Source organism: Balaenoptera musculus, chromosome 12 (assembly GCF_009873245.2).
Source record: "Balaenoptera musculus isolate JJ_BM4_2016_0621 chromosome 12, mBalMus1.pri.v3, whole genome shotgun sequence".
NCBI lineage: Eukaryota > Metazoa > Chordata > Mammalia > Artiodactyla > Balaenopteridae > Balaenoptera > Balaenoptera musculus.
The window spans coordinates 84,274,525-84,287,895 of NC_045796.1; the positions used below are offsets into that span (position 1 = coordinate 84,274,525).

The window sequence follows — 13,371 nt, forward strand, 5'->3', positions numbered from 1 at the left end:
CTTTCACCTTCTCCTGATACTTTTGGCTGCTCATTTTGTTTTCTGAAAAATTTGACGAGTTTTAAAGCAATTCATCTTGACTCATCTCTGGTTACTTTCTGGAACTGGCAAAGAGAGCGGTTCTGAACTGGTGGCTTTGCACGCCAGGGAACACTTAGCAGTGTCTGGAGACAAGGCCGCTTCTCACAAGCAGGGGACGGGGCGTGTGAGGTGCTGAGGGGTGCGTGCTCTACTGGTGTTTGGCGGGTAGAGGCCAGGGACGTTGCTAGATATCCTACAACGCACAGGACAGACCCTGACGACAGAGAACACCCAGCCCAGAACGTCGAAGTGCTGAGGCTGAGAAACCCTGTGCTTTCTAAATGGACATAGTCTACTACTCAATGTTAAACTGTTCTTATTTTTACTCATTTATTTTAAATACATTTGAAAGAATTTGCTTCCTAAAATAATGTAAGCTGATGCTGATGCTTTCCTACACTTTCAGAAACAAAATACAAATGTTAATTACAAATCAAGTGATACCTATAATTAAACACCTCTGTAATCTGCTGGAAGAAAAGATTATCTTGTACCATAGTAGCACAGCAGGAGACTTCTTTAATTGTTATATTTTGTTTGTCAGAATTCAACAGCTGGTAAAGAGATTCTAAGCAGATGTTTGTAGGAAGATCTTAAAATAAGGATATTCTGTTCTTGAAATTCCAACAACGGGTAGATTGTTCTTTGGCTCTTTTTGAGCCCTCATCGTGGAATACAGGAGGGCCCCTGGGCCTTCTCTCTATGTAATCTGGACTGCTCAGCACTGCTGTCACCTCATCTAGATACAGTATACTGTTTACCTTCCACATTGCTCTAGGTTCCTTCATCTTTCTTTCCCTTGATATTCAATGAGGACATGCTAGCATGCTGCAACTATACTGTGTAAATTATTGATATATTTTATCAGCAATCTGTAGGATGCTATAGGTTTTTTAGTTGAAACCTGCTATAAAAGTTAATCATTGTTATCATATGATATTGCTTATATGTGGCATCTAAAAAAAAGGGTACAAATGAACTTATCTACAAAGCAGAAATAGAGTTACAGATGTAGAAAGCAAACTTATGGTTACTGGGGGGAAAGGGGAGGAGGGATAAATTGGAAGATTGGGATTGACATATACACACTACTATGTATAAAATAGATAACTAATAAGGACCTACTGTATAGCACAGGGAACACTACTCAATACTCTGTAATGGCCTATATGGGAAAAGAATCTAAAAAAAAGAGTGGATATATGTATATGTATAACTGATTCACTTTGGTGTACACCTGAAACTAACACAACACTGTAAATCAACTAGACTGCAATAAAAATTTTAAAAAATTTAATCATTGTTTATAATTGTAATGCCTTAATCAAAAAAGATAATTTCCTTTTAAATGTAACATTTCTGTAGCCCTCTACAATATCTATTGTGTTCACAAAACAACAAAGGCAATTCACACTTAATAAATACCTGAATTTTACAAAAAGATAACATTTCTTAATTGCTTTAGAAATCACTCAAATTATTTTAGGCTTTTAAATGCTTCCTTAATTTTAATATAATGAATAGCTTTCGATTAAGGAACGCTATTAACCAATGATATGTTGCAGCGAAAAAGACTGTTTCAAAATGAAGACCCACAGGGGAGGCTTTGCTTAAATAAACAAGGGAAGAGGGTAGAAGGCTGGATTTTGCTTTAGACAGGTGATTTTACGCTTTCTCAAAAGAAGAGGAAATTGGCCATTCAGAAGAAACAGAAGCAATAATTGGATCAGGGCATCAAAGACTTTATAGCTTTAGCAGAGTAAAATATAAAAGAACAGTTATCTCTAGGGCTCCTGATTGTTTAAAAATACCTGAGAATAGCACACTGGCTATGTAAATTGGTTAAGTAAACACTGCTCTATGTTTTCCTGTTTTATTTACTTATGTTTCTGATGTGAACCCATATATTTCTACTTTGTGAATAAAGAATTTTATGTATATATACAGGTGTAGCAGTTTCCTAGGAATTGACTACTCATTTCTCATAATTCTTTAGATGATAAAAAAAAAAGAACGGAAAAAAACAGCTCAGAGAGACGTGTTCCAACTCCCATGACAATATTATAATTTTAAAATCAATTAATGAATATTTGTTAATATTTAAAACTACAATTAGGAAAGCCTTCTCAAGTCCTTGAAAGTACACATCACTGGCTTAACACGACCTGGTCTGACCACGCACGACGGCTGTGGTACTAGTTTCCGGAGTGAGGCGGCGTCCGGCCACTCTGGGCATCTGTGTCCTCACCTGCAAAGTGGGGCAATGGGGCTCCTACTTCATAAGGTTAAACACACCCACGTGTATGACATGCCTGGGTGGCACCTGGAATATGGTATGTGCCTTGTGTGTTGACTATTATTTATTTCTATATTTTAGTATTATTTAATGTACTAGTTATTATTAGAAAACACAGTATGCTTTCACGCTATGTTCCATAATAATACTAATTCAATTCAGGTGTATACTAATTCATTTCTAGCTACAAGTAGAAATCTTAAAACACAAAAACAATTTTAATAAGTCATTTGAACAATTTTTATAGCTAGTAATATTGACAGTTCTGCTAAAAAAAAAAACTCCTAAAATAGATTTATGATGTTAATGTGAAAGCAAATTTCTATAATCTATAATACTAATACTATTTTAGTTCAGGTACCTCTTCATTTAGAGCTATTTTTACCAACTAATATTTACTGAGTTTCGTGCTATTCAGACCATAATCATTTTACATGAATTATCTCATTCAACCTTTAATGGTCTTGTGAGGAAGATACTATTATTCCCATTTTACCAATGAAGAAACGGAATTACTTAATATTTAGATCAAGTAACCTTTGTCAGTCAGTGTTTCAGCTAAAACTAGTATCTATGTGTGCCTTCAAAGTTTGTCTCTTAAACAGTGCTACACTGGTACAACCGGGGGGGAGATGAAAGTCCTGCCACGCATTAAAAGGCAAATAATAAATTAACAACTTGTAAGGAAAAGTTTTAACTAATCCTTAAAAAATAACTCAAGTACAAGAGACCTACTCATATCTACTAATAATTATAAACTTAGTGATACAAGTATCTGTTCAGTTGAGAAATGCCATGAATTACAGAATCTTTACAGTAAAAGTTTATAGTTATGCTTTCTTTAGTGTTTTTATTTTCTTATGTTGCTATTAGCACTACTGCTAATTAAATCTCACTTTGGAAAATGCAGTGTAAATACACAGGCCCCAGGGAGTACTGACATTCGGCTTTGCCTTTCATACGTTTCCTATCCCGTCAGCAGCACTGGTACAAACTCCACAGCTACACACAGTGCTACACACGTAGCTACACACGGTGCTACACACGCAGCTACACACGGTGCTACACACGCAGCTACACACGGTGATACACACGCAGCTACACACGGTGCCATACACGCAGCTACACACAGTGCTACACACACAGCTACACACGGTGCTACACACGCAGCTACACACAGTGCTATACACACAGTGCTATACACGCAGCTACACACAGTGCTATATACACAGTGCTATACACGCAGCTACACACAGTGCTATACACGCAGCTACACACAGTGCTATACACACAGTGCTATACACGCAGCTACACACAGTGCTATACACACAGTGCTATACACGCAGCTACACACACAGTGCTATACACGCAGCTACACACGGTGCTATACACGCAGCTACACACACAGTGCTATACACGCAGCTACACACGGTGCTATACATGTAGCTACACACGGTGCTATACACGGTGCTATACACGCAGCTACACACGGTGCTATACACGTAGCTACACACGGTGCTATACACGCAGCTACACACGGTGCTATACACGCAGCTACACACACAGTGCTATACACACAGCTACACACGGTGCTATACACGCAGCTACACACACAGTGCTATACACGCAGCTACACACGGTGCTATACACGCAGCTACACACGGTGCTACACATGTAGCTACACACGGTGCTACACACGTAGCTACACACGGTGCTACACACGCAGCTACACACAGTGCTATACACGCAGCTACACATGGTGCTATACACGCAGCTACACACAGTGGTTCTAGTCAGGGTCAGTTTCTCTCACATGAGAACTATGTGATGCATTTGATTTTGTAGGAATATCTTGTGGTTTTGTGAATCAAGTATGTATTTCTGTGTACTGTAAATACCTTACTGTTGTCACTTTATACCCTTAGAAACAAAATCACAAAACTCCACCTACAAAAGAACTTTTCTTTCACTGATTCTAATAACAGACAACACATGAAATAACCATTCCCCATTCTCTTTCTCATATTGACAGCAGTATTTAAGGCAGAACCTTGACAAGGTTAAAACAAGACTCAAATGAAGTGGGCTGTATTCAATGACCAAATCTGTCTAGCGTTCGTATCCAATGTTTCAAGAGCAGGATGGAAGACATGGTGAGAGGAATGAAGGTGAAAAACGGATTTAAAAGGCCAGGGCTTAAGTTTACAAGTTCAAGCTACTTCAGCCTTCACCAAATATATGGGTTTGATTTTCAGCTTACCGTACAATATTTGACCGGCTTTTGGGTACTGAACATAATATTGAAAAGATCACTCGTTGATTCAATGGGTTGACAGCGAACGCCTACTAGGAAGAACTACGGTAAATGCTGAGGGTACGTGGGAGGGTGGGAAAGGGCTGTCATGACAGATCCCACTTAAGGAAAAAAGGTTGAGATATATAAAAATGACTGACATGAGATAAGCTATAATGACTATGATAAAAGAGGTTCATATATAATGTTACAGCAGTTCAGAGATGACATTAACAATCTTGGGATGTGGTATGCAAAGAAAAGAAGTGGGGTCAATCAAGGATGACACTGAGGTGTTTCAAACCAAGCAATCTAGAGGACAGAGTAACATTTAGAAAAGGTCAAAAAAAGAGGTAGCAAAAGAAGAAACTATCCACTTCAGACACATTTAGTTTGACATATAAGCACAGATATGCAGCAGGCAAACGAGGAGGGGAATGCACTACTGCGGTCAGTCCTGAGACGCGAGATTTGGGATATGAAGGCATGTGCTGGTACTCTGACAGCAGAGGAGCACCGCATCAGACAGGGCATCAGGGAAAGCTCCGGGGAGCAGGTGGTGCCGCAGTGTCATTTTAGAAGACGAAGAGAATCAGTGCTACAAAGACGGGCAGACGCACGGGGAGGAATGGCGGCAGAAGCAGCGTGGTGAAGGCGAGGAAGCACAAACACGTGAGGCGTGGCTACGGCGAAGGATGCCGCGTGCAGAGGAGGATACGGAGCCCGTGAAAGGACCAGGAGCCACGGATTATACAGGATTTGATGCCCTAAGCCTCGGCCTCTACACCTCATCCTGAAAACTATAAGGTACTCTGGAGGATGTTTGAACAGGACCAATACGGTCTGATTTAACTTTTAGAAAACCATTTCATCCAATGAGGAAGCGAGACAGAGGAGACGGGGGCGTACAGGAGGCAGGGTAACCAGTCTGGAGGCCACAGCCATAATCTAAGTGAAAGTGATGAAGGCTGGACTGAGGCAGTCACAGAGGAAGGAAAGGGAGGCTCCACCAGCTGCCAAGCAGGCCGGCGTTTCAGGGCGTGGTAACTCAGCAGATGCGGGGAAAGGGAGAAAGAGGAGTCAAGAAGAACTTCTCAGTTTCTGCCGGGGTAGATGCAGAGAGGTCAATGTGAGGGGAAAGAGGAGGTGTCTGAACACACCGCACTGCAGGCACCCATGAGACGTCTACGTAAGTATACTCTGCAGGCAGCTGCACACACAGGTCTAGGTGTGCTGATGCTTGTAGGCCAACAGAAGGAAGTAGGAAAGTCCTTGCTTGACGGCCTTGACTTTCGCAGATAGAACAGGAAACAGAGCCATTTGTGGAAGTGCAGGCAGCAGTGGTAGTTTAAGCCTGAGGAAAAGAGGTGGGAAGCTTTGAAGGGAATGAGTAGGAAGCTACTGAGAGGTAACCAGACAGGGAGGCCACGGATCTACAGCAGTAGTGATGTGCACGCCTGTGTGTCCTTTGTGGCAGAGCTCAACAGGCTAGGTGAAGAAGCGGTAGGACAGGTTTGCTAGTTGGCTAGATAGAAAGCAAAGGGTGACAGTGTATGAATGATGAAAGTGATAATTCACAGAGTCTGAGACGGGTCAGGAAGGGGATGAAACCCTGAGGCACACGGTCATCTTAAGAAGATGGAGTAGGGATCTCAACTGAGTCTAGAAAGCAGGCGAGAATAAGGGAGTGAGAGAGAAAGGACAGGCTACTACAGTGACAGAGTGGAATACTGGTTGAAATTTCTGGGTGGAGTGTAGCCATGGGTAAGGGTTCACAGTGGAGTGGAATGGAACGTTACCAGAGTTGAGAAAGGCTCTGTAATGCTTGGTGAATCATCTAAAGGGTCGGCTCATCAAATTACCAAAACTGACGCCAGGATTAAGTATATTAAGATTCAAGAAAAATATCTTTTCCGGGCTTCCCTGGTGGCGGAGTGGTTAAGAATCCGCCTGCCAATGCAGGGGACGTGGGTTCGAGCCCTGGTCCGGGAAGATCCCACATGCCGCGGAGCAACTAAGCCCGTGTGCCACAACTACTGAGCCTGTGCTCTAGAGCCTGTGAGCCACAACTACTGAGCCCACGTGCCACAACTACTGAAGCCCGTGCGCCTAGAGCCCGTGCTCCACAACAAAGAGTAGCCCCCGCTCGCCTCAACTAGAGAAAGCCTGCGAGCGGCAACGAAGACCCAACGCAGCCAAAGTAAAATAAATAAAATAAATTAAAAAAAAATCGTACAATTAAAAAAAAAAAAGAAAAATATCTTTTCCTAAGCGTAACTGTGTAATAAATATTTGTCAATGCACTCGTCAAAGTTCTCACTGAAGATGCAAGGAGGGCCCAGGAGAGCATTCTGCTGAAGAAGACGAGAAGGCTGTGGCTCAAAGGGAGCAGTCTCACGTGGCGGTGGAGCAGTCGCGACCCGGAGGGATGGAAAGCAAGAGGACGGGCTCCCGCTCTAGGTGGGCCTCGGTAACCGAGGAATCAAGAAATCCAGCTGCTTCTATGGCAGGCCTGTGTGGTCTGGACTGCTGCCTTTTGTTTTTTGGTAAATAAAGTTTTTTTGAACTGCAGCCACACTCACTAGCTCATGTGTTGTCTATAGCTGTTTTGGGGCTACAGTGGTATGTTGAGTGGTTACAGCTGAGACCCTATGGCCCACAAGCCAAAATGTTTACTATCCAGCCCTTCAGCAAAACAGCGTGCCACCCTCCGCTCCACAGCCGGGGGAGCGGGCAGGCGGGGGCGGGCTGGGCAACAGCCCGCTTTCCGTGATGGCTCCACTTTCAGCAGGAAGCGGAGATCACATTCCTTGAGTTAGGTACAGACGAGGGCAGTCTGTTCTCCTCAAGCGGAGACCTCAGAGGACACAGTGGAAAGAATGTGCCGGGAATCTGTGGGTGTGAGGATGAGTCCGGTAGAGCGGAAAGGTCCCAGGTGAGGTCACTTACAGAGCGTGAGACCGAATGGCCAAGGACCAGCTGGGGACTTCCGGGAGTAAAAGCTTAGAATACACATGCAAGATGGGGAATATATTTAATAACTGGTTGAGTAACAGGATCCATCCAGTGGCGAGAATTTGAAGAAGGAATAACTACTAATAGTTTCGTTTCTGACATTTTCCAGAAATGCTTATAAATAGGAAAGTAAAAAAAAAATGTGGCCGTTTAAAACAAAGGCTGAGGACTGGGGTTGGGGGCAGCTAGAAAGACGGGAGGCCTAGGACATGCAGAGGCCTAATTCAAAAACTTAACTTAGAGCTGGTATGAATTATAAATGCCAAATTGTTTAGGATAACTTCAAAGTAGCTGTGCAGCTCACAAAAAATAAATACAATCATGTAAAAAGAAATTAAACCATGCTATCAATTGCTTAGTTTTAACTGTGAGTCTATTTCACTATTAAGAAATAACAACCGACTGATAGTTTTTTAATCACCAGAAAGACATGTTGATAATTGATTTGTTAAAGGTTTATTTTAAAAAAGGTTTTCAAGTGAGTGTTTTCAAAACTGTTTCTATATACTTACCGGCTTTATTACTAAGCTTGTATAAGAAAGTCTGGCGAGGGTCTGAATGATCTCGACATGTCAGTTGCAAAAGAGAACCTGATTTTTTCCATTTCTGCATAAACCACAGACCTAGAGAGTTACAAATGGTATGTGATATGTGAGAGTTATAAACCGGAAATACATAGTACCATATGCCAACGTTATTTATTTTAATATATATATTTCACTTCAAAATGTATCTCCCAAATTAGCATTTTGTTGGCGAATAAAAAATATATTTGCAAAATATTTCCATTTTCTGATAACAAATATAAACATACAGACACACAGAGGTTAACGATGGGTTAACGGTGGTTGACAGAGGGCTTGTTATTTATTTCTACCTCATTAGGTAATGAAATAGGTAATGGTCTATGAAGAACACATTTGGGAAAATTACAGCTTTAGATATACTTGTTCAAATTATAATGAAGCAGAGGGGGAGAAAACTTTAAACACAGTAGTAGATCCACATGCCTGAGCACGGAGCCTTTACAGACAATCACAGGTCAGTCATGGGAGACTAACCGGATAAGGACCAACTCTAAGGATGAGCAACTGGATAATGTTTTCTGGTAACAGCTGAATATAATTTAAGTGTCATATTTAATTGTATTTCTTTATATTATCAGTTACCCGTATTTAAATGCATCTTCCCCTTAAGTGAAACCTCAGTCACTTTGGAGCTGGTTTTCAAGACTGTAGACTATTCATTTCTACTTTTGTTGATTCTATTACTGAGGTGAACAGGGGAGGAAAAGAGGGAAAAAACCCTTCAACTGTTTAAAGCTGCCAATTGGAAGTCTATCTGGGGAAAAGTTTAGTGAAGAAAGAAATTCAAAGTACTGCATCCGATTCATACTGGGTTCTATTTTGTACTATTTATGGATTTCATTTTTCTCATGCCCTCTTTTTGAAACTGTAAAAATCTACAACTAGCTAGATTTTGAATACCACCATTTGAAATGGGATACAAAGGAAAATGGTATGGTTTATTTGTCAATGAAAGAAGTAGAAGAGAAAATGGAAATAAGAGTTTCAAGGCTCAATGAAAAAAGTCAGAATGAAATCTAATTCTTACAATGGGAATCAACTGACTAAACTATAAAAGCCATTTTAAAATTCTGAAGGAAAAACAAAGCCAAATAAAGGGCAAATCAAGTATCAGATCCTTCTTAATGAGAATATTTATTCTAATCAAAATTGGGGTCTTAATTTTTACTTTAATTTCTTTTAAAAGTTTAGAATTTATTTTCTCATAATATCCCTTTATCACTATCAAACCAAAATCAGAGTTAATGTTCTATATAAAATATTTTATAACTTTAAAATGTATTAAGCATATTTATTTGTTACCTGTTCAACTAAGGGAACAACAAAATAGCCTGTAAGACTAACATTTACTGAAAATATTTAAACAGTTTAATGATAAAAAGGGAAAAAATGCTCTTGTGACTTGACAAATATCTCAATATGACATCATTTTCTGAAATGAGTTTTGTCAGCTTATTTCATGTGCATGACAAAATAGAAAAATAGATACACCTTTTGTTTCACGAAATTCCAAGTACATGACAAATCTGCTCTAAAATAAACACCAGAAAATATTAAATTTGTATTTAAATTTTCTCTCCACGCCATAATTTTTGTACTGGACAATAAAACTTCTTACCTGTATTAACAAGAGCACTGCTATTGTAGAGCGTACCAAGGTGAGGTCCAGAGAGTGATAGAAAGGTATGAAGTTTGTCAAGGTAATATTGAAACCGTGGCCTTGTAAGCACTGAACGGATTATTAAATTGCCCAACGAATGTCCAATAAAGCTATAAGAGAAACAAAATGACATTTCCCCTATAGTATTAGTTTTAAAAACAAAATAAAAACTGCTATCACTATACATAGATGTGAAATACTAAGAATTTAAAATGTTCTAATATGTTTTAAAACTATGGTTTGATACTCTGAAATGACATTACATTTTGAAGCAAAAAATGTGAGAATGTAGCAGAAAATTCCTATTATTATAGTTTATATACTTACTCTATAGAAATAAGATATTACTTATCAGAAAATTTTTACTCCTAGTTCATAATTGCTTAGAAAGAAATACATTTTAAAAGCGTTACTATATTGACTAGATGATAAATTTGCATCTTTAGGTACACACACCAATTATTTACCTGTTAAGTCATGATTTAAAACAAAATAATGAAGTTATACGTATAAGCATGATTTAGGAGACATTATATCCCCATTTCTCTTATTCTCTGGTCCACACTCCAAGGTGGGGAATTCTCTAAGTACTTTCAAGCCACAGGAAAAAAAAACGTGCATTTTCTGACTGTAAGTCTAAAATTATACCAAAAGAATAACTAATACTCATAAAGCATTTCACCTTTATTAAGGAATAGTTTAAATCAAAAGAGCCTTTTTGCCTACCATTATTTTACGATAGTATATGAATCCCTCGGGACAATTAACAGTGAAAGAAGAAAGCCTGAAAGCTGTCTTAAAAGTGGTTTACAGATATAACTAGTTTACAGACATAACTAGTTTACAGATATAACTAGTGAGAAGCTGCAAACTTCCTGAAGCTGTGAAGTAAAGTTTGATAACGAACAGTCCTCAATCAACCAAATCAAGCTTTTGGATAATGGTTGATTATAACTGACCATCGAATCTAAAAGAGGGCATACTTTCATGGATGAATAAAAGAACTGAAACAACAGACTTATTTTCTCATCATAAAATAACAAATTAATAAAAGGAATACAAGATGACTACAGAAAATTTAGTAAACAGATGAAGAATCCATAAATGAAGAGAATGACTAGAACAAGAAAACAGTCTCTCTCCACCCTCCACATACTTGCATCTCCCACCATATTTTAACAGAAATCTGTTTTTAAACAGGGACTTCAAATGAAAACCTGCTCTCTCTGTTCTTTGTCGCTACTCTGTACTTCGAAGTGGAAGCAAACTCTACAAAAGCCTAGAGTATAAAGAGCCAGCTTCCTCCTCTAACCCAGCTGGGATGTGAAACTCATCAGTTTACTCTACTCTTTTTGAGGCAGGAAGATTAGTTTTGACTTTTTCTTTAATTCTTACCGGACTAGAAGAAACAAATGCTTTTCTCTCCCCCATGTCTATTCACAACATCTGTGATTAAATAATAAGACATATTGATTTGATCATCATCTCCTGCTTGTGGAAAGCTGCAAGAAATTTCAGAATATTTCACCACCTTAAAAAGAAACCCTACGTTCTTTTTTTTTTTTTTTTTAATAAATTTATTTATTTATTTATTTTTGGCCGCGTTGGGTCTTCGTTGCTGTGCGCAAGCTTTCTCTAGTTGCGGCGAGTGGGGGCTACTCTTCGTTGCAGTGCGCGGGCTTCTCATTGCGGTGGCTTCTCTTGTTGCAGAGCACGGGCTCTAGGCGCGTGGGCTTCAGTAGTTGTGGCACGCGGGCTCGATAGTTGCGGCTCGCGGGCTCTAGAGCGCAGGCTCAGTAGTTGTGGTGCACGGGCTTAGCTGCTCCGCGGCATGTGGGATCTTCCCGGACCAGGGTTCGAACCCGTGTCCACTGCATTGGCAGGCGGATGCTTAACCGCTGCACCACCAGGGAAGTCCAACCCTACATTCTTTAGCTATCACCGCCCCCCCGCCACCATCTCCCCTCTCCCCCAGCCCTAAGCAGTCACTGATCTACCTCTATCTCTATAATTTTGCCAATTCTGGACAATTTATATAAACAGAATTATATAATATGTGGTCTTTCCCTAAAATCTTTTTATTTTTATTCTCTTTAAATTAGAATTGCGGTATCCTGTATTTCAGAACAGGACAACAAAATTACCAGAAATTCTGTGTGATTTTTCTATAATTCATAAAGATATAAAAACAATTTATGTAATATTATAAAAGTTACCTTATTTTTGAGACTGTTAGACTATATATCTGAATATATTGTATTATCTCGTCCAGAAGGCGATCAGTCATGCTATCAAAATCAGCAAAAGTATCATTCTAAACAAAAGCGAAATCGATACATTATATACTGAATATGTGTAGTTACATAAAACACTGAATATAAACATTATTTTTAATTTAGGTATTGACAATATGGTTAAAGACCAGTGGTTTTTAAAGAAGTTAGTGAATGTAATATTCATTATATTAAAATGAACAAGTAGCGAATTTCTAGGGAAAAAAAAGGCTCACTGTTCTTAACACTTCACTTAGATAATCGTTTAGTCCACTATCAACACTGAACATAAGGTTATTTATAATGGTTTAATTAAAATATTTGCACAGAATGTGAAATTCTAGGAATTTTGCACATGTAAAAAGCTCATAAATCAAACTGTAAATCACTTCTACTTCCTTAGGCTACGCATTAATTGTTCAACTTCATAGAAATCAGAAAAATTATTTCTACTACTACAGGCATTTTGTAGTCAGCAAATATTTAGGTAGAAACTGGTAGAAAAATGTGTGCTTCCACTGAAAACACAGCTATCTGTACCTGATTTCTCTCAGACATAAGAAAATCAATTCTTTCCCCAGGCAGTCCAAGTTCAATGTAAGTTTTTACTAACCGGAGATCTGCACTGTTACCTAGAAAATGGAGAAAATGAAAGTTATACCTAAGGGACGAGATAAAGCAAAAGGTACAACGTGCACCCTCATACTCTGTTACGCTTCTTGGGGACAAGCGTAGGCCTACGCCATCTGTGAAGAGACAAGGCCCTGGGAACCAGAATCCTCAGTGTCTACTTCACAGCGGATTTCCACCAGCTGGCAATGGCCTCCAACAGCCTATCTCTTCAGAGGTCTGGTCGCATTGATGCTCTCTCGCCACCGCCCCCCCACCCCAGCAGTGTGTCTGTCTCCCTCCCTATAACATGGGATAGTGTGTTCCTTGAAGATTTCAAAGAGGAATTTACCAGAGATTCTACTGGGCCAAGAAGCCTTTCTTGGAGGATAATTCTTTGAAAATTTTATTAGTGGGGAGAAAGAGGTTAGTATTAGAGATATTTTATTTCTTAAGAGTCACGGTTTTGTTTTTCTTAAAGAAAAATCTCCAATTTCATAAGCATTTCCTAGCTCAGACCTGTGTTTAGCATTTTTATAATCCATAAAATCTTTTGT

At 39.4% G+C, this 13,371-nt stretch overlaps 1 protein-coding gene across 11 annotated transcripts in view; it reads right to left on the bottom strand.

Moving 5' to 3' along the window:
* The window catches only part of FAM135A (family with sequence similarity 135 member A), a 120,501-nt gene that overhangs the window by 11,238 nt on the left and 95,892 nt on the right, over positions 1 to 13,371 (bottom strand). For all 11 annotated transcript variants that reach the window (XM_036871253.1, XM_036871256.1, XM_036871252.1 and 8 more), the window contains 4 exons: positions 12,746 to 12,837; positions 12,149 to 12,246; positions 9,891 to 10,042; positions 8,198 to 8,308 (listed from right to left, as the gene is read on the bottom strand). In XM_036871253.1, coding sequence (XP_036727148.1) covers positions 8,198 to 8,308; positions 9,891 to 10,042; positions 12,149 to 12,246; positions 12,746 to 12,837 — 453 coding nt within the window. The remainder of the gene's footprint in view (positions 1 to 8,197; positions 8,309 to 9,890; positions 10,043 to 12,148; positions 12,247 to 12,745; positions 12,838 to 13,371) is intronic.